The sequence below is a fragment of the Drosophila arizonae genome, chromosome 4 (assembly GCF_054131065.1).
Source record: "Drosophila arizonae isolate 15081-1271.41 chromosome 4, UAZ_ARI_1.0, whole genome shotgun sequence".
In the NCBI taxonomy this organism is placed as follows: domain Eukaryota; kingdom Metazoa; phylum Arthropoda; class Insecta; order Diptera; family Drosophilidae; genus Drosophila; species Drosophila arizonae.
The window spans coordinates 18229089-18251704 of record NC_142924.1 but is presented as its reverse complement, the minus strand read 5'-3'; the positions used below and the strand labels follow the sequence as shown (position 1 = coordinate 18251704).

At 35.3% G+C, this 22616-nt stretch overlaps 1 protein-coding gene across 2 annotated transcripts in view; it reads right to left on the bottom strand.

Moving 5' to 3' along the window:
• Positions 1-22484, bottom strand: part of Eip75B (Ecdysone-induced protein 75B) — a 124562-nt gene extending 102078 nt beyond the window's left edge. Inside the window, exons 1-3 of one of the 2 annotated variants that reach the window (XM_089468064.1) lie at positions 22466-22484; positions 18729-19590; positions 15694-17805 (exon numbers count right to left, since the gene is read on the bottom strand). In XM_089468064.1, the coding sequence (XP_089324190.1) occupies positions 15694-17248 (1555 nt within the window). In that variant the 5' untranslated portion in view covers positions 17249-17805; positions 18729-19590; positions 22466-22484. Of the gene's footprint in view, positions 1-15693; positions 17806-18728; positions 19591-22306; positions 22423-22465 lie in introns of those variants that run through there. The other variant, XM_089468063.1, reaches the window with a different exon arrangement.
• Between the last annotated feature and the right edge of the window lie 132 nt (positions 22485-22616).

Genomic DNA, 22616 nt, shown 5'->3' with positions numbered 1-22616 from the left:
GAGTGCTGAGAGCGCTGAGAGCACGAATTCCGCGAATTCTGAGCGCTTTTCATTAATAACACTAGAATTAACCGAGAGGTTACTGAAAGTCAAGGCCAAGCAATCAAAATGTATATAAGCCAATAACGAAATGCCAACGAGCGAAATTCGACACACGCCACAAGATTAGAAAACGCTGATGATGGCGTCAGAGATACCCTGTAAGGCTAAGCTACCTTAGATGCAGAGAGCAAAGCAAAAGGAAAAACAAAAGCGGCTTTATTTGTCACTTAGACTACCCCATCATGTGGCTGTGCAATTACAGGGTATGCAGTGGCAAGCAAACTGAAAGAAGAGAGTTAAAGTCGACAGAAAAAAAGACTTGACAAAGTGCTAATACGTGTGAGAGCGAAATGTATGTATATATATACATACATACATACAGTTGTATACATATTTCTGTGTGCTGACTGTGTGGGCGTATGGGTATTATGGATGCCCACTCCATTAACAACCCCTAAGTTCCCAACCCCTGGGCAATTTAATTTCGGCTTTGTCTAAGCTGCTTAGACTTTCCATCTCTTGGTCAACATTTACTAACGGTAATACAAGTGAAATATGACAACATAAAATACCAAAAAAAAAAAAAAAATAAAATAAAATAAAAATAATAATACTAAAGAAACATTAGTGAGAAACTTTGCTCATATTTCGTATTCCAGCTAGCCGCAGAATTAAATTAATGTTGGGTTGAACTCATAAAACACGAATAACGTTTATGTAAAAGCGTGAACAATATAAGCAATGCCAAAAATAGAAAAAGTAAAGTAAAAAATAGTTTACATTAGGTGAAAAAATTGGTTAAAAAAAAAAAAAAAAAAAAAAAAAAAAAAATAATAATAATAATAAATTAATTTTAAAAAAATATCTAAAAATAAGAATAATAGAAAAAAATTAATTAATTAATATACAAATAATTAATCATACAAAAATAAATAAATAGAAAAAATAATAGATGGGAAATTAAATAGTTTTTAATTATAATTCTAAAAATAGTTCCCTAAAATAGAAATAAATGATTAAATAATGAAAAGTATTTTTCCTTTCAATCTATCTAACAATTTAAAATACTGTTATAGAAATCCATAAAAAATTTCCCAGCTCACGTCACATTTTAAAGCTTTCAAAAAGCTCTGCCCCAACTGCAGGCAACTGCGATAATTGCAACCTTTTAAGTAAAAAATGCATTTGAAATTAGCTAGAATAAAGCTGCAGCCGAAAAGCTTTGCGGAGGTGCCAAAGCTTTGGGCAGCGCACCTAACTGGGTTGCATCACGAACTATTAAGGCAAAGCTTAAGTTGTCAGAGAACAGGCCAAAGCTTTGCAATGCAACTGCAACTGATGAGCTTTGCTGCATTCTGAACTGTAGGCAACTCTATGCAGCTTAAAGAGAGAATCAGAGAGAGAGAGAGAGAGTGAGTGAACTAGTATTAGACACGCCACAAGTTGTTGCAACAGCGCAACAGTTGCAGCCAAACGTCAGCTGAGAGCAGCCAAACAGCTGTTGCGAAAACGCAAAAAACAAAAGCTTTGCTGAAAGGCCTTGACAGTCGGAGCAACCACCCAACCCACCCAGCCACAATAACATGCAACATACTGAATGGTGGCGCCCCTCAAGGATCCGACTCTCGACTGTGGCATTGAGCTGCCCTTGATCGTTGGTAACCTTCGTGAAGCCGTTGCACGCGTGTCCTGTGCAGTAAGGTCGCCCTTCGCGCTCTCGTGTGGCACGCTGCAAGCTGCTAACTAATTGCTGCCACGCAGAAACAGTTGCCACCAATTGAACCTAATTGCAACGTAATTAGGTTTGAGTGACATTTAGCACAACTTTTCAGTTTACTTGGCGTTGGCTTGGACGAAAAATGCCGTTAATACAGAGCTTTGGGGCTGCTGCGAAAAACGAGCAATTGCATCTGTCTTTGGCTGCATGTTGCAAGCACATGTGCTGCCTCTTAGCCCAACTAATTGCAACTTAATTAGATGGATAGGTTTCTACTTTAATTTTATTGAAAATGTGGTTAGTTAACTGCAGCTGAAGCACGGCGTAAATGCAGCGGAAACAAATTAATATTGAATCATGTTGCATTGTAAGGTAACTAAAAGTATCTCATGGTAAATCAAAAAGTATCTCAAAGTAGTAACTGTTAGATATGAGAGCTGTTAGATTTAAGAAGATATATATACTTAAGCTAGCTGAAGTAATGAAAAAGTAATAATAATTTGATAAAATTAAAAGTATCTAAAAGTTGAAGGATACAAAAGATTCCAAACCTAAAGTTGAGTTAAGCTTTATAAATTTATCAGTATTTGTTTACCTATTTTTAGTTATGTAGAAAAAATAAGATTTTTAAATTCTACTACTTTTCATAATCAATTGTAATATATAATAAACAAAAGTGAAATAAACAAATAAAAAAAATGATAAAAATAATAATAATAATAATGAAAATAAATAAAAATGTATAAATAATAATAATAATAATAATAAAAATAAATTTTAAAAAAATGTATAAATAATAATAATAATGAAAATAAATAATAATAAAATAAACAAGTAATTAATAGCATTGATAAAACATAATTTTCTTAACTTTAATTTTACCTAACTTTACTAACGTTTTTCCAGTTTTCATTTGAAAACTTTTCAATATGTAAGATACTCAGCAAAATATAAATAATATCTCAAAGTTAAGTGTCTCTGCTGAAGTCAGCTTTTTAACATGGCTAATTTATTTTAATTTTTTAATTTTATTGAGCTGAATATTTATATATTTTTAACATTTTTTTTTACGAATAAAAAATTAAATAAAGAAATATAAATATTTACGAATAAAATAAAACAATCTATTTATTTCATAAATTCTAAAGAAACAAGAAACAAGATTTTAATATTCCAGTTAATACAAAAATGTATCCCAAAGGCAATAGCCTGGCATATAAAAGAAGTTGCCTCCATGCAAAGCTAACAACTATCTTTGAATCTTGCAGTAAATTTTCTTAACTGCCGTTTTATTTCTTATTTACAGCTATATATATATATAAAGAGAGAACGAGAGAGCAAGAGGGGGAGATAAATACTAAATAGGAGTCTGAACATCCAGCTGAGACGAAAAAGTATCTTTAAGTAGTTTAGTCTGTTCTGTACCCTTGCTATGACTATGCTATTTGCCTCTGCCTTTGCCTACGTCTTCTCCTTAAGTCTATTTATCTATTTTGTTTGTACATTTTACAGTTGTTGTTGTGGTTGCTGTTGTCGTAGTGTTGTATTTTTTTTTTTTTTTTTATTACGCAAAGCGCACGCCAACGACCTTGACCATCACAATTTATTTTCATTTTACTTTTCGCTTGCTCGAACGCGCAAGTGAGTGAATGAAAGAGTGAGAGCGAGCGAGCGAGCGAGAGAGAGAGAGAGAGAGAGAGAGAGAGGGCGAGAGAGGTAATGAGAGTGTGAGAGAAAGCCTCTCTACTTGCATCTCTTTCTATCGGTCGTTTGCTCTACATGTAGTTGTTTGCCAAGCAGTGAGTGACACACATTTTTGTGCTGAGAACAGACTAATATATATACATATGTATATATACATAGGTGTGTTTGTGTGTGTAGGTGCTATTTCCATTTGGCTTACACAAGACCCATGCCTAAAGCCTTCCATAAACTGCTTTTATTATACCCTGGTCGAAAAGTATTATAATTTCATTGCAAGATTGTTTAGAAAGCCTTGACATTGGCAATTTTTATCTTATAGTATATAGAGAAATATAGTAGAAATATATACTATAGTATATACAGCTGTGCCCATGATAATCTGCTAGTGCGACTAAACACCACAAAATGCTGATAAACACTATATATTTAAAACAATTTTAAATTTATATGTTTATCTTGTGGCTAAAAACTTAAAATATAATCTATAAATAAGATCGATTAATATTACTTGAGGAATTACGTTTTGAGCGGAAATAGCTTATAAGCCTATGGCTCAATTGTAATAAATATGAATAAATAGGCTGGCTTAATTGTATTAAATATGAATAAATTGTTAAATTAAAGCAATAAATTTGTAATCTTTTCAATTGAATAAAGTCCAATAAACAATTTCATAAAGATTTTCATATATTTAAATATATAAAACTACATAACATATTTAAAACAATTTATGAAATTTCATTAGATTTCCTTTCTTTCTATACCTAATATATTTAACTTATTTTTTTAATGTTAAATATTTTGTTTATTTTATTTTTTTTTTTATGTAGTATTTTATATATACATAAGTATTTTATTTTTTTTTAATTATTATATAACTTATATTAAAATTAAAAAATTTTCATTTTCTTATATATTTTATTCTGTATAAAAATAAATAATAAATATAAATATATAATATAAAAAACATAACAAAATAGTTTGAGTTCTTTGTCATACCTATTTAAAATGAACTAATACATTTATTGTTACAAAATTATAATACAAATATATATATAAAATAATATTTATATATATCATTTTGTTAATTTTATTTTTATATTTATTCTAATTTTATGACAATAAATGTGTTATTTCATTGTAAATAAAAATGCTTAAGAACATTTTTTTATATTATATATTTATAATTTATAATTGTATATTTATATATTTTTTATTTTATTTTTATTTATTAACAAATGAAAAAATTCAATATTTTTTTAAATTTTTGATAAATTTTCTTTTAATAATTTTCTTCAATCGATACTCTTTTAAATACTCTATTTATATTGGTATACCTCAATGTGTGATCTCCAATTTTGGCTATATTAAAGTCTTTTCCAATCATTTAAAAATAGATTAAACAAAAATTTTGGCATATTATTGCATTTCGATTTCCAGTAACAATAATAAAAGTCAAACGGAAATAATTGCAAATATTTGTAGTAGAAAATGAACGACCTAAAGATGCCCTATATAAAGATTAACCTAATCTATACAGCATATATAAAATAACCTTGACTTGTCATATTTCTATTTATATTCAGAGATAATCATCTGTTGCTCTATTAAAAGCCACCCTTTGCACTCACCTACACCTCTGGGCACCTGCTCATCAATCTCTCTGTATACAAACTTATAATACGGAAGCAGTCGAGGCGGTCTCGTGGTCAAGCAATAAATATGCGAATCGAGTGGAGCGATCATCGTGCCTCCTGTCCGTGGGCACCAGCATACATACATACATACATACCACTACATACGTATGTGTGTATGTGTATAAAAATACATTTTCAATGTCGCCCAACTGTGCAAAAGTAATGTGGGTGAGGTCAATGCGGCCAATGCGAACGTAAATTTCTGGGGGCAGACATTGTGGGGCGCTGAGGAGGAGGGGCCGCTGCAACGACGTCAGCCGGCAGCACAGTGGGCAGCCAGCCAAGTGTGCCCATTGCACGGAAGTGAGCCAAACTGGCCGGCTAAGCAAAGCCAACCCAGGCCAAACCAAGCCAAACCAATTATAATTGTCAAAGAAATTTCATCATTCAGGCACAGCAGCGCTGATGACCCTGCTGCCGGGGCAATATATATAAACATACACACTTACATATATATTCTTTTTGTTTTGTTTCTATTTTGTTAAAAATAGATCTCAATTTGTGGGAGAGAAAGTGAAATGTAGCGAGCAGCGCTTTGAATTGGGTTAGACGAACTAATAACAAACTAGAGAAAAGCCAAAACCAAAATCGATTTTCCTGCTGCGCTATTGACGGCCAACGTCTGTCCATTATATAAGTATATGAAGAATATAGAAAATATATATATATATATATATATTTCAATATGTATCTCTTTCAATATTACGTATACGCCCGCTTTGCCATTTTAGCTGCACTTTGTTGACGCAAGCGACGCTCTCAACTCCGTTCAGTCATTGTCCTCGCACTTGGACTTGAATATTCCTGATTGCACAATTTACTCGGAATTCACATTGTTGTTGTCCTTGTTATCCAATGTCACCTCAACGACTGTTGCCGCATCCGCATTTCCAGCCATTGGCCCTGAGCAAGAACTTGTCAAGTGCAGAAGGTCTCTGGCTCATATCGCATCATCAGAGTTATGTTCCCTCATTGCTCCATTGAACTCTCTATCTCCCTCTCTCTCTCTCTCTCTCTGTCTCCCTCCAGCTCCCTCAGCAGTTCTTGGTTACGATAAACTTGCTCAATTGCTACGTAATTTGATTAAGTCTAACGCAAACTGTAAAATTTCCTGCTCCTTTTGCCCAGTAGGATCTCTCGGAAAAGTTTTCTACTCGTAATATATATGTTGAATAGATTTTAATTGATAAATGGAGCAACTCAGTTACATCAAAGTGAGAGCTAAGCGGGTTAAATGAAGTTAAGAGTGTATTACATCCAAATTTACTAGACTAAGTAAAAAGTTCCTTTCCCCTATTTATCTGCATCACAAGTAAATAAAAAGATATATTTATATATATAAATTTAAAATGAAAACAGGAATGAGCAGAACTGGACTCTCGCTCACTCCCCCTCTCTCTCCCTCTCTCTCTCCCTTTGGGGATTACCCTCATTGCCAGTACTTCCTAGTTTATGGGTTTATAGTACCTCTGACCTTAAACTAAAGTACATATTTGGCCCCCGCCGCTCAGTGGCGTTTCCTGCTCACGGCCCCCGTCCCACCCATCGCATCCGAACAACATTTGCATTTCAGTTGACGTGCATGAACCTGACATTGAACGTGAATGTGTTGGCAATGAAAATCCGAGGAGGGGCGACGGTTGGACAGCGAACACCCAATCGTTGTTATTGTTGCATTTGGCTAGTGTAAATTGGAGGTCAGGTCAGGGCCATGGCACTTGACATTTTTCCAATGGCTGCACATAAATACGGGCACCGCTAGTTGGGGCTTAAGCGTAGGGATACAGTAGGTTAATGTGCTGCCCCGATATACATATACATATATATGGGCATGCATATACATTTATCTATTCCAGTTGGCTTCAAACAGATCTCATATGTTAGTTACGCCCAAGTTATTGACCTAAGTCAAGGACGCAAGCGTAAGCTGCGTCGAGTCATTTTTTTAGGCGCGAAAAATCCTCGTGGAGCTGCACAAAAATAGCGTGATATAAATAGCGGCCTAGTCTCTGTGCCTCTCTCTCTCTCTCTCTACCTGTTCTTGCCGGCGGGCCTGAGCCTGACTGCGCGCTGATTTGTATTTATAAACTTCAGCCGCCAAGTCGTTGACAATATCAAGGTCTCTGCGTTGCTTTATTGTTTGCATTTGTAAAATGGCCCAGCCCAACGCCCTAGTCCTTCCATTTCGTGCTGCCGTTCCAGTCGGATCCCTCTGCAGCAGCAGCAGCAGCAGCAGCAGAAGCCAACGACTTTTGCTTGTGGGTCAATGGCACTTGCAGCCCAGCGCGCTGTCGTTGCCTCTCGCTCTGGCCACTGCACTCGCTTGCCCTTTTCACAGCCTATCGCCCTCACTCTCCCTCTCTATCTGTCTTGCTCACTCACGCGCGCACGCTCGTTTAACCAGTTCTGTTTTGCGCTGATCCAGCTAATAAGCAGACATAGACATGCCCGCTCTTTTGCACTTCATGCTCTTCTTCCTCTTTTGCCTCTTCTTCGGTGCTCTGCCCTTTTGCCTGCCTGCTTGCCCTACATTGTGCATGTGCCGTCGCGGCTTGATTCAGCGCTTCTTCAATTTGATTTTATGCTCACTGCTTGTGCATGTTATCTACAGCTTCGTCTGTGCTCCCTCTCTTTCACTTCTCCTTCTGCTTCTTCAACTTGCTTTGGCTGCTCTGCATGCTGTTTTTCCAAAGTTCAAGGTCTTCGCTGCGCAGTTCAACGTCGCCGTCGACGTCTTCGTCATCGTCTGCACAGATTTTACTTTATTTGTTTTTGTTTTTATCATTTTTTTTATTTTTATTTCTTTCGATTTCAGACCTTTGTCTGGCCATTCTCTGCGCGTTGATTTCGTTTTCTTTTACTCTTCTTTTTTTTTTTGCTGGTCTTACACTTCATATACAATTTACACAAAAAAGAAAAAATTATTCGCCCTTTCTGCTCGCTTGTTCTGCTCTGCTGGCCGGTTTAATTATTTGACTTGATTCCAGCCTTATTTATGCACTCTCTGCCGCAGTCGATGTCGCTGCTCCTGCCTCTGCTTTTGCCTCTGACTTTGCCTCTGCCTCTGATTTTGCCTTTGCCTTTGCTCTACTGCTGCCTCTGCCTCTGTCGAGCCTCTACCTCGGCCTCTGTCTCTGCCTCTGCCCTTTGCTTACGCTCTCACTCTCACTCAGCATGCAATTTGACTTTCGAGCCTCACTTATTCTCTGCGTAATTAAGACATTTCCGGTTCATGACCTAAATGTGTTATACAAAAACGACTTGGGTGGCGTGTCATAGACAATGCTTAGATATATTTAATATATAACAGCTAGCATTAGACACCTCAAGGCAGAGCCAATACTGTGGTTATCTAAATATACTATTATATGCACTATTATATTATAAATAATAGATAAAGTGCATACTGAAGATCATCTGCTGTACGTAATTAAATACGTATACTCAAGTACTTAAATGATATTTCCTCAATACTGTCATACTGTCATACCTTGGCCTTCTTGGCTATCGGCAAAAATCTTTGCGTCTGTCTCACTCTCTCTGCTCAGATTTATAACAAATGTGTCTTACATAGAGCACTGCGTGACCATTTGGGGGCTATCGCTCAAAACTCAGATGACTCAGATGAGGTTGAGAAATTTTAGACTTTTACCCAATGACTCAGAGTCGACCTTCAAACGAAGCTGTCGAACCAAACCAAACCAAAAGTATAAAAAATATACATACATACAGTTTTTATATGTACCCAAAACATACATATAAAAATATAAAAAAACTTCATGTGGGTTTACTTCTAGTTTTTAGTTGTAATATAATTGCCGTTATTCAAATCATAAAATCAAATATATATTTTATAAATACATATTGTGTAGACAGCGCCTGGGATTACAAAAGACCTCGCCACGTAATCAACGCTCGAGTGGCCTAGTCGCTAGGTCCCGTTACTCAGCCTCGGTAATTGCAAACTTACAAAATGTGCCGCAGCTAACGCACAGAGAGTGAACGAGAGAGGGGGGGCAGTTAAACTGACTCTCAAGTTCAACACGTCACATTGTAACTGTATCATGTAACTGTAATTGTCATCAAATTCGATTTTCGCTAATTGTCACGGCGCCCCGGCCCGCCCCGCCCCGCACACACAACCTTGCAGGAAGTGTGCTAGATTTTTACGTTACGTTACGTTACGCCTTGCACTTGTTGTCTAATGTGTGTGTGGGCATTGCCCGCTCTCGCTCGCACCGCTGCCAAACGGTACCAAGCAGCACAGATAAATCTATCTTATGTCCCACTTGCTCTCAGCGCTCAGCTCTCTGCCGCTGCTACTGCTGCTTGCTGCCTGCTCTGTCTGTTGTCTGTCCCTCAGCTCTGTTCGCCGCTCTCCGCTCTCCGCTCTACGCTCTCCTCTTTCCATTTGCTTTCAGTGTGTCACATTTTTGTGTTGTTGCCCGCCTTTTGCTTTTATTATTACTCGTATTATTTTTTGTTGCTATTTCTCTTCCGCTTCTAATGCCGCTTTGCCGCGTCAGACGACGTCGAAGTGACCTTGTGCTTCGCTTTGTTTTTGTTGCTATTGCTTTTGCTGTTGCTGTTGCTGTTCTTTTATTACTGTTGTATTTGTTATTATTATTATTGTTGTTGCTGTTGTTGTTGTGTTTTGTATTGCGCTCCCACTTGTAATTCGCATATTTATACAGTGCACATTATATAATTCCAAACAGGTTTTCTTAATATTTTTGTTGTTGTTGTTGTTATTGTTGACTTTTAATCTGGTCTGTTTATCCGCTAGATACACCTTGCACACCTTTTTAGCGTTTAGCTAACAGTTTCTTAACAATAACTTGAGGTATGCGTTATAATTGTTGTTTATTTATTTTTTTTTTTTATTATTTGTAATTAGATTAAGTATCTTACTTAAGACAAAAGTGAAATGAGATTGTTTTTTGTGCAAATTAAATTTCAATTGTCATACGATTCCAAGCAACGTTTAAACGTTAAATGTTTTATTCGAATGACAAATTGTAAATATGTATGTATGTATATATTTGTATGATTATATATATATATATATATATATATAATTGCATAACGCCAAGGTCTTGTGATTACCAGTTAAGTTTCATAATATTATAGGTCATAATCAATTACTATTTGGTAAATGCAAATTACGCCTCGACTTATAAGTGTTATACTATACTGTTATACAATCGCTTATATATTGTTTTGTATGTTAACAAGGTCGTCTAAGCCGGAAAATTAAGTTAAATTGTTGCCAACGGCTCGAATGAAAGTTGATTAGAACGCAATAAGCTGAATTCTCTCTCTCACTCTCTCTCTCTCTCTCTCTCTCTCTCTTCCACTCTCTCTCTCCTCTTTCTCTAAGCAACAGATTTGCAACAGCATGAGCAAACAATTAACGAACACCTGTATAAAGATGCGGTCTCATTTAATTATTTGCAAATGCCTAATCAAATTCCAATCGTTTGCGGTTCAACAAGGTACAAGGTATATGTAGGTGTGCTTATCAGGTATATATTTATATTAACTATATTATATATGCTGCATGACATATAATATTCCTGAATAATTGTTATTTAAAAAGATTATGCGTATAATATATGAATATAATTATAGATTATTATATAAGATATTTGCTAATTATCAAATTTAAATAATATTTTTGATTAATTAGTTTCTTAGGATTTATTGTGATTTACATTGAGTGGAGTAGATAAGGTAGATATTTAAATTTAAAAATTTTTTGTTATATATTCAATAGATTGAAAATGAGAAACCAGGAAAATCAGAGCGCCTAGCCAGAGCCTATATTTAATATTGAATAGGGCGTAGAGCTGAGTTGATGTCGTCAATCTCAGAGCCCATAAAAGCTAGAGACTTTATTTTGTGTAGGTCCCTGTCGATCGAGTTAATTTCGAATAATCGTTAACTACTATCGGCTTAATGATATCGTTTAAATCCCCCATCGAAATTATCTTTCTCAAATTTTCAGAGCCCAAGCAATATTACATTTAAATATGTAAACTTTATAGAATTATAAATTGAACCTTTGACGTTCTTTATCTTAATCAAAAGTAAATATAATAGACAAAAGTAAATGTCATATAATTCACATATATCTCATATGAAATTGATTAATATTTATTAGAACATCAGCTATTACGCATACGTTTTCAGTATAAACAACTGTGCAGTAGAAGGTGTTGACATATCAATATTATTAATTCATTCATATTTCATTGTTTTGATTGAGTGCATTAAAGCTTTTCCTCGAATGCGTCTGCGTGGACAGAGGCGTCGTTCGCATAACAATAGTGAAAACAAAATGTTTCTGATTGGCACGCACACACGCACACACACACAGAGCGAAAGAAAGCCAGTGAGTGAGAGCGGGAGGGAGGCAGAGAGAGAGACTTTCAATCGAATTAACACACTCACACACATACACACGCGCGCCGAGTGTGAGAGCGAGAGTGGGACAGCTGATAGGCGAACAACGCTTGAGATCTATCTCTGAGCGAGGCGCAGCGTGTGCGTGACATTGACATTGAAATTGTGCTGCGCTTCCATGGAATTGAGGGATTTCAGCTATGGCAGGCAGCAGGTAACACACACGCACACACACACAGACAGCCTGTTCTTCTTGACCAACACTTTCACAGGCATCGACCCATTTAAAGGCCACATAAATCTCTATCTTGACTCAAACAGCAGCCAGCAGCACCCCAGTTGGCCTTGACTTTTATTTACTTAACTTTTAATAAGCCGCAACAAATGCCAGACTTGTTTATTTATTAACCAGGCGACAGTATATAAAAAAATAAATAAATAAATAAGAAAGTGAGAAATGAAATAAAATAAAATAAATAAATACAAAATCAGTTGCTCGACTGGCCAACCATATGTGCCCATATATATGTGTGTATATATATATATATATATATGTATATGTATATAAATTTATGCATGTATAGCATTAGATTGCCGCTGACTTGGCACCCGTTGGAGCCGTCCTCCACAACTGTCACTTTTAACTGGGTCTCCGGCACCTTTGCCGTGAAACAGGTTTCCAGGGTAACTGCCGGATCGTCAACAGCACAAAAAAAGAAAAGCAAAGGAATACAACAAACAAAAAACCCTCGCCATACAAATTAATCACAGCTAAATGAATGGGAAATGCAATTCATTTGCTTAAATGCCAATTAAATTCTTTGGACAACTTAATTCAAATTGTATTTATTTATGTAAAATTAATGCTAATAAAATGTTATAATTTAATTGGAAATTTGATTTTAGTTTCAATATATTTATATAAATTTTTTATATATTTATACATATTTTTTGTATATCTATATTAAATAAGTTTTATATTTTTAATGCATCTAAATAAAGTACAATTTTATTTGTATTAATATTTTTAAATATATTTTGAAATAAAATTAAATATATCGCATGTTCTTATTTAAAATCATATTAGATAAACTTGGAATATTAATCGGAAATTTTAAATTAATTTAAATACTGTTGAATATATGAAATTATAAATTTCTCTTCATAATAATTCAAAATAAATATTATTCAAAATTTTTAAATAATTTAATAACTATTTTAATCATATTTTAAGAAATAATTTAAATAGAAAAGAAAACAGAATCCATATACATTTTATTTTTACCTATATGTATATATTTTTATTTATATAGAGTATACGCATATTTCTATATATGTACGTATACGTAATATTTTGCATAGTGTGCTAAGTTAAACTTTTTTATTATATAAATGTATTAATATAATTTATACTTAAGGCAAATTGATTACATTTTCTTGAAATATATATTATAAAGTTTTATAAGTCATTATTATAATAAACTAAAAAAATAGTTTTTAAATAAATTTTATTTTTTAACACTAGCATTCATTGTATTTTTGAATTTGAAAGACTTAATTCTGTTTAGCTTGGATAAATAAAGAGAGAAATAGAGAGAATAAAGAAGAATTTTATAAAACAACGATATAAACAAAATAAAATAAAATTTGATTTATTCACGTCTATATTTTTGCTTTCATATATATCTTGTAACAACAAAGAGAGAGAAAGAGGGGGATAGTGTGCATGTGGGATATTCCTATTCCCATTCCATTCATTTCAATATTTAGGGTATTACCCAGTCAACCACTCTTCAGCTATTTATAGGTGCTGTAGGAATTCTGAATTCAGAGAGCTGAGCGCGCCAAGTTTATTCCAGTTGAAGTTCAAGGTAAAAGCCGCCGTCAAAACAACAACAAATAAAAATACAAAGTATATATAAAAACGAAAAAAGAACAAAACAAAAATAAGAAGAAAAAAAAAACAGACACGCAAAAGAATTATCGTATATATACAAAATTAACAAACACAGCAGAGACAAATTTCGCAGCCTTGACAAAAAAAAGCACACACGCATACAAATACACACACACACATAGAAACACATGTCAAAATTGGAACGAAAAGCGAGTTGGAACAGAGGGCGGGCGTATGGGTGAGTTAGGCGTGGCCCGCAAACAATTTCAATTTTAAATTGATAATTAAATTGCAAATCAAATGCGAGGCGTAGTTCAGCAAAAAAAAAAAAAAAAAAAAAAAAAAAAAAAAAAAAAAAAAAAAAAAAAAAAAATTAAAAAGAAATATCTAATAAAAAATGTGAAATAAATATATATACTTATATCAGAGTACATAATGTATATGAAAATATAAATATATATAAATAATATAAAGCGTGATGTAATACATACAAAGCATTAATTTAACGCCTGTTTTTTAACACTCTGAACGAATTGTGCAATGCATAAGTAAATAGATATTATTGTTTTGTTCCGGAACTCAAGAGAATCTGTTTCAATTGCTAAGGCATCAATCAATGATTATATAAACACATTTCCGTCAACTTCTCTATAGATCTATATATGTATGCTACTATATGGCATATGAATATTGGATTTTCTCAAGTGTGTACTGACCTTTTATAACTGTAAATGTAAGCCTGTTAGCTCACATATCTATCAATATCCATACACATATACGTATGTATATCTATATATGTTCATATGTCTGTGAAAGCTACTTGACTTGACTATGTTAACTGTTAAACAGCTTCATAAACTGTCGATTCACTCGGCCATCGAACATAATACACAATTATAGGTTTACACATGGCTTTACACTGCGCTACACGATATTCTGAAACGTGACTGTGACTTTATTAGGTGTGTTTGTTTAACATCAAGTTCAGATTATTATTTCAATTTGATTCGAGATTCGAGTTTATACTTGAAATATAAGTAACTAGTATAAAGCTGTAACTATTTTTAGATGTGTGAATAGATAGATCTATACAATCGTCTGCTTCATTCTGATATGCATTTTTAAAAACCCAGCGTTATTCTTATTTAGTTATCTTTGAATGTAACATGCAATAAATTGTCTACATATTAAAAAAAAAATATGTTTTTGATTTTATTTGATATTTGATAAATATTCTCAGCTTAACTTGTTGACAAGAAAAAGTAAATAGTCAATAGAAAATAGTTTTAGAAAAGACTTAAGTAATAAATAATTCATATATGGTATATGAATTGGTATTAAATAAGATCTAGATATACTAAAAAATAAAATAAATAGAGTAGAATAAATCAATTTTTTATAAATAATTGAAAAGATATAAATTAAAAGATATATAAATATTTGAAAAGATCATATTCTATTAAAGTTTATTATAATATGTAATTATATAATATTTATATAAATATAAATGATATAATATTTATATACTTTATATTGTATTATAGAATATTTATATTATTTTTAATTTATGGTCAAAGAAGTTTTCTATATTTCATTTTAAAAATTTTCTTGAGAAATATTTTTAAAAATTTTTAAATAATGAAAAAAAATAACAAATGATTCATAAACATTTCTATAAAAAATTAAATATTTATATTATAATATAATATTAGTATTAATGATAAAATAATAATAATTTTATTAATGATATAAATATTTCTAATTATTAATATTAATGATAAAATAATAATAATTTTATTAATAATATATATATTTCCTATTATTTATAATTTATGCTCACAGAATAATTCGAAGTTTAGTTTAGCCTTCATTTGAAAAATTTTGTCTTTAAATATTTTTAAAAATTTGTCAAAAGTTTATAAACATTTTAATGAACATTTTAAATAATTTTTTAGAGTTTTTATAAAATTTTTATAGAATTTGAATAGCTGCAAAATGTTTTGTCAAACTTTGTAGCAAAGTTTTCATTGTCGCTCTATTGACTAAATTGCGTGCATGTAAATGTCTAGATTGTGTGACAAGCTGTGTCCAGGGTCAACGGGTTACAGTTACATTAGATACATAATATATAATATATATATATATAATATATATATAATATATATATATATATACATATATTATAGTTTTGTAAGGGTATATATTTTGTATTTGCAAATCGCTTCACTTACCTAGATCAGGAATCGAGCTGGACGGCTCTTCGCCATTGCTGTTGTTGTTGTTGTTGTTGTTGCTGCTGCTGTTGTTGTTGTGGTTGTTGTTGTGGCTGTTGCCGCTGCTGCCCAGGCTCGAGGCATGTTTTAGCTTGGGCGGCGGCGGTGGCGGAGGTGGTCGCATAGCCGAACTGTTGTTGTTATTGCTGTTGTTGTTATTGTTGTTGCTGTGAAGATGGTGCGTTGGCAACTGTTGTTGACAGTGATTGTTGCTGTTGCTGTTGCTGCTGCTGGAGACGATAGGCGTGCGAAATATGTGCGCGGACGAGGACGTTGCTGGGCAGGTGGAGGAGGAGGAGGAGGAGGAGGCGGATGCGGGCGAGGCGCTGCTGGAGCTGACATTGGCAATGACATGATGTTGCTGCTGCTGCTGCTGGTGCTGGTGTTGCTGCTGATGTTGCTGTTGTTGTTGCTGCTGTTGCTGATAGTGGTTGGCAGCAATAACATTGACATGCCGTGTGCTTGTGCTGACCACAAATTTGCGAGCGGCCGCTGTGGGCGGCGCAGCGTTAACGAAGAGCTGCTGCGGCGCAGGAGGCGGCAGCGGCGGCGGTGGCGGAGGCGTGGCTGGCGGCGTCTGCTGGCGCTGCTGCTGTTGGTACTGCACATGCGTCGGCTGCTCTGCATAGGCCGCGCGCCGATTGATGACGGGCGAGACGGGCGCGGAACGCGAATGGTGATGCAACGGCGGCGGCGACACGGAAAGGCGGCGTGCCACAACGTTGCAAGCGCTGCCGGGCGACAGAGATTCATCATAGAGGCGACCGTCGCGTATGACGCGCACGGCAGAGGAGCGCTGATGCAACTGCAACTGTTGCTGCTGCTGCTGTTGATGTTGTTGTTGCTGTTGGTGCTGCAACTGTTGCTGCTGCTGTTGCTCCTCTAGCTGATGATGCAGCGGAGGAGGGGAGGCAGGTAAACGTTGCTGCTGCTGTTGCTGCGGCTGTTGATAGTGCACGGCGGAGGGGCTGGCGGAGTGGCGCCTCGGCAGATGCCCGTGCGACTGCGTTGCAGGCAGCGTGCGCGTTATTATGATCTGCGGGGCAGCTGTTGCTGTTGCTGTCTCTGCATAGATTTGCTTGTTGCTGCTGCTGTTGCTGTTGCTGCTGGTGGCGCGCTGCTGCTGCACGTACTCGACGCGCGGCGTCAGTATCACCTTCTGTGTGCCGCCGGGCGTGGTCAGGCCGGTGGGCTGGCGCGGCGGCACTGTCTGCACCTGCACGTGCGTATAGCGTTGCGGCGTAACATTGTTGCTGCTGTTGTTGTTATTGTTATTGCTGCTGCTGCTGCTGTTGTTGCTGTTGTTGTTGCTGCTGTTGCTATTGCTGTTGCTGCTTTGACTACTGCTACTGCTGCTGCTCGGTTCCGTTTGGCGTCGCTCCTGCTCCTCCAGCTGCAGCAGCTCGAAATCGATGGGCTCCGTCTTGATGTGCTTGGCATTGCTGCTGGCAGCGGCGGCAGCGGCAGCAGCTGCTGCTGCTGCGGCCTCCATGCACTTCAGTTTCTTCAGCATATTGGCCAATCTAAGTTCTATATATATATATGGGAATATATATTTGTATATATATTTCTGTCTGCTTATTGGATTTGATCCTGAATCACTTTGCGTTGTTGCCTCTAAATCTGCCTCTAGTTTATAAACTCGCTGCTCTTCAGCTTCCTTAACTTGTTCTTCTTGTAAAAATCAGTCTCTTCTTCTTTACACTTGTTGCATATAGATGTATATATTTTTTTTTGTGTTTTAATTTTTTTGGGGGATTATCAAAATGTTTTTTTCAGCCTTCAAGTTGCAAAGTTGTTTTCGTAGTTCCTAGAATATTGTTTCTTACTTCTCTAGCGTTGTCCTTAAACCTGCCCAGATCGAGATATATATATAAATATATATTTATATATATATTTATAATGTAGATGGTTGTTTTATTGAAATATCATGAGGCCTTGTTGTGATTGAGTATGTTATGGATGCTCAATGTTTATAACTAATAATACTTGTTCTGGTTTACGCGAAGTCTCCACAGCAGCTGTATTTACTTTCTTTATATCTGAGTATGTTGTAGGTATTCTAAGTAGCTGGAATGAAAAGGCAGAAGAAGAAGAAGAAAATAAATATGAGAACAAAATATAATTAATATAAAATATATGCATATAAGCATTTTAATATATTTGTTAATACTAATATTAAATTTAAATAATCAAAATAATTAAAACTTATATAAAATATGTTTTAAATGTAAATAAAAAAAAAAAAAAAAAAAAATTTGAGTTCCTTTAATTTACCGATTAATTTTTTTTTTATTAACTTCATTATTTTATTTATATTTTTATATTTAATTGGTTTTCATATTTTTTATATTTATTTGATTATACATAAATTTCATTTAACTTTCATATTTTTTTTTTTTTTAATTTTTTAATTTTCAATTAATTTTAAAGCATAGCAAAATTTAATTTAAATTAAATTTTTAAAGAACTTCGGTTATTACCGACTGCATAATACTCGCTCACTGCTTAAAATTCATTCAAATAATACTTAAAAAATTATTATTTAGCAAATGTAAACTTAAGCTCCCAAACTTGTCTATAGTTAAAGTTTCGGATAGATAAGCTATGTATATAAATTTTTAGCTTGGAGTTTCTACTCTAGAATTCAAGAATTTTTTTCTAGAAATTAATAGTACGAATAATTTTATAATAGTATTTGTGCTATACCAAGAAGAATCTGGAAAGTCTAAGCACTTCATAGCAAGTATATATCCTTAAAAATCCAAATATCAAAATAAATAGTGTAGAAAACCAATATACTCTACTCATTCTGTGAATGAGTATACACATAACTAGATACATGTATTTATGATATATATATTTCCTCATTCATGCTCAACATCAATTTAATTTCCTTCATATTTTATGCTGTTAACTTCCTCAACAAATTCTTAAGTAATTAATTTAAAATAATTTGATCATTAAATTGTCAATTAAGCATAGACACTTACTTTTTTTATAAATAATTTATAGACCTGATTGATTGTTTGTTTGATTGATGAGTTGATTGTTGAATAATAATGCAAAATTAAATATATTTATTTATATGTATATATTTTAATGCATTTATTGAAACATAAAGATTTATGTCCTGATATTTGTTGTTGATGAATACTTGAGTTGAGTTTTCTATATATATTCATATATTTATATATAAACTGTTATAATTAGTTATTTATATAATATGTATGTTTATACGAGTATTGTGTTATATAATTAAGACAATTAGTCAGCGCTTAATAACATTTCTTAATTAAATTCATTCACTTTTTGCTTGATTTTTCTCCAAAAATATATTTATATTTATGTATATAAGTTGTACAGGTGTATATTAATAATATATTTATAATTAATATATATGTAGATGTTTTGCACATGAAACACAACGCGTTAGTTGCTTGTTAATTAGTATTATTTATTTTAATAAATTTATATTTTTTTAGTAATTTTTCACCTGAGCATTAATTTTATTCATATTTCTGTTGTCGAACTTCTTTATGTTTATATTTTATTGTAGTATCGTTATGGGGTTATAAACACCTTTATAAAAATATATTTATATGCATATATGTTTTATGAACTCTGAAAGAGTTTTATCTGAGCTTCCTTTGCTTTCTAGCCGAAGGTCAAACACTTTAGTGAGAGCGAGCGAGAGCGGCGAAGTTAGATTGAGATGATTATGTCACTATTTATTAAAAATTATTTTTTTGTTGTATTTTGGAATTTATTTTTGTATTGTATTTCTCCTTTTGTTGAGCGCTTGGCGTATCCTTATTGTATTTAGCACTTATATTGAACATTTGCACTGCGCACCTGGCGAATAATTCACGCATTTATTTAACAGGTAAAGCTTATTAAAACACATTGCTATTGGCCAGATATATTAGATTATTTTTTGCAGAAATTTTACTGCAGCTGTTTCCCAGCCCAGCATATTATTATGATTTATATATCTATATTTATTATTATATTTTTTTTAGTTTGCAGCAACAGCTGGGCGCAGCTGAAGCTTTGTGTAGGGGGCGTGGCTGTATGTGGGTTCAATATGTGAAAAGTGAATATTTGTGAAAATTCAATAGGATGACACTGGGCTCTGCCTGTGGCACTGACACTGACATTGAGGGTCCAGGCAACGCGTTCAAGAGCAAGGTGAGAAGTGGCAACCGCTACGAGGACGTGGGCGAGGACGACGACGAGGACGAGGACAAGCACGAGGACTTGAACTGGCAACAGCCAACAGCTGTTCGGGCTGGATTGCTGCTGCTCCTGCTGCTGCTGCGGCCGTTTGGGCGCTGCACAAGGACAAGGACACAGCGCGCGACGCGGACACGGACACGGCCACGGACACACGATTCAATGTTAACCAACTTGCAACACACAGCTTGAGTTGTATTCAAATTATGAACTCGAATTTTTCATAATTATTGTTGTATTATATTGAAGCCTTTTGGTACGGCCTGCAATTTGTTGCACATTTTTGTTGTTGTTTGCTTTTTAAGCAGAAATTAATCAAATTGAATATTTAATTAGCGACGGCGATTTTTAGGCTGTTTTGAATATGCTTGATTGATGGACGCGCTTTTTAGAACCGCGACCGCTGCAAGCGCCGTACTTTCTCTGACTGAAATTGAAAATCGCACAAAAGCTTGCAGCACGAGAGCAGAACCGAACATCACTGTGAGAGAGAGTGAGAGCAGAGAACAGAACCGAACAAAACAGAACATACGAATGAGCAAGCGAGAGTGAGAGGCGCAGCAATACAAAAACCTGCTGAGCGAGCAAGTGTCCGTATCCGTGTGTGTGTGCGAGAGAGCTTATATGTGTGAGTGGGCGAATAAGCTGCACAATGAAAGTGAAAACCGTTCGTTGCGACTATCGTTGTGTGCGTGCGTCGCCTGGCTGCAAAGTGGGCACGTCTGACAGAGCGCGAGGAAGCCCCGCTAACCGACTGGCATGAGCGAGAGAGAGATAGAGAGGAAGTAAGTGACTGCGAGTGTGTGTGTGAGAGAGCGTGAGCTTGCGCTAAGCAAACGAGGAAGCAAAGCCAAAAATTCTGTAAAGAATACAAAAGCAAAACATAAATAAACAAAAATAAACGCGAATGAGCGGACGAACAGCAAACAACGCACAAACCAAGTTTCGTTTCGTTTTTTTTTTTGGGGGGTTAACAAATTGTGGCATGAGGCGGGTCGACGAGAATTTTAATGGAGTTGCCACCCAGTTGGGGTGGCATAAGAATAAATGAATAATGAATAAGGGTAGTTCTTTGTGTTTGTGTGTGAGTATGTATTCGAGACGAAGTTTGAGTGGGTAGCAACTTCCGCCCACAACAAGAACAACAACAAGCAAAGCTGTGCGTATGAGCAATGTGCGTTAGCAAAAGACTTTACGGACAGACGGAGTCACGCATTGAGGTAGGTTCGCATATGAGCGACTTAAGGGAAGTTGAATGTGGCAGCGTAAGCACATTTTATTACGTTTTTTATTGTACTCTGAGAGTGTCGATTCATTCACCTAACCGAGGCACGTTTACAAAGCAGATGCATTCGCATTAGTCGATTCATAAATTATACAAAAACAACTTACGGTTTTCTTCCGTAAACGTCAAAGCGTCAGAGTCACAATTTGACCCCAAACACGCAAAAAACAAACGCAGCGACAAATGAGCAATAAATACTTTCACACACAGGCACGAGTGTATAAACAAGCGCCAGTGACAAATTTCAATAGCAAAGCAATCAGCAGTCTCATTGCAGGCACACACACAAACGCACACATTCACGGTGCAAGCAAACATGCCAGTATGCATGTGTTTGAATGTGTGTGTGTGCGTGTGCATATTGCAAACACAACAAACGTATTGACCTTAACACTGAATGCTCATTGCGCTGACAACGCGCCGCTCCACATACACACATATCGCAAAGAATTTCGAAATAGAAACTCAATAGCAAGAGAGCGTAAAAGAGCGCAAACGAATGCAACTACTACGCGGAAAGAGTAAGAGAGAGGCACATCAAGCGAGCGAGCAGCAGCTAGCGCGTGTTTAGTCAAGTTCACCAATACCAAGGCAAGGTTAACAGCAGCTGTCGCTGTGTGTGTCAGTGGCGCACTTAACAGCGCGTCTACAGCGCCGCTACAGTTGAGCGAGCAGCGCCCTGTTAAGAAACAGAGTCACAGAAGAGTTTCGATGGGTGTTGTTTGTGTGTGTGCTCGCGAATTTGTATATGTGTGCGTAATTGGAGTTGCAGCCCGCCCCGTGTATATGGACCAGACATTGAAGGTTGGGGGGCCTAATGAGGGTTGCAATGTCTGGAGTTTTGAAGTTGCTGTGCAAAAGTGGGCGCCGCGAGAGCTGCTCTGGAATGAGTCAGACGTTTTGGGCTGAAGCTGAGGAGGTTTTAATGGGATAACATCTAAATGACTGATCCTGATAGTGAAAGGTCAAATGAGATGATGGGGATCAGCATATGAAAAAAATCAATCTGGCACAATATTTCAATTAGTTCTTTATAGGTTTGAATAGTACCGTTAATCATTATCCACATATTCCAATCGTCTCCTCGAGGCAGCAGCACACTTAACAGTGATCATTGTGATCACACACATACACAAATGCACGCACAATTAAACAGATATATAATTTATTATAGCACTTGTACATAACAATTGAAAGTTTATCTTATACCGTCAGACTTGAGAGCCAGGCTACAACAATAACAGTGGGAGCGAAATTTGGCCTGGCAACTGAACGTGTAGAGAACCAAATTCAGAACAAACGTGCGACATGACGTCGTTAACGCGACTGAAACGAGACAGAAATTTGCAAAAGTGAAAAA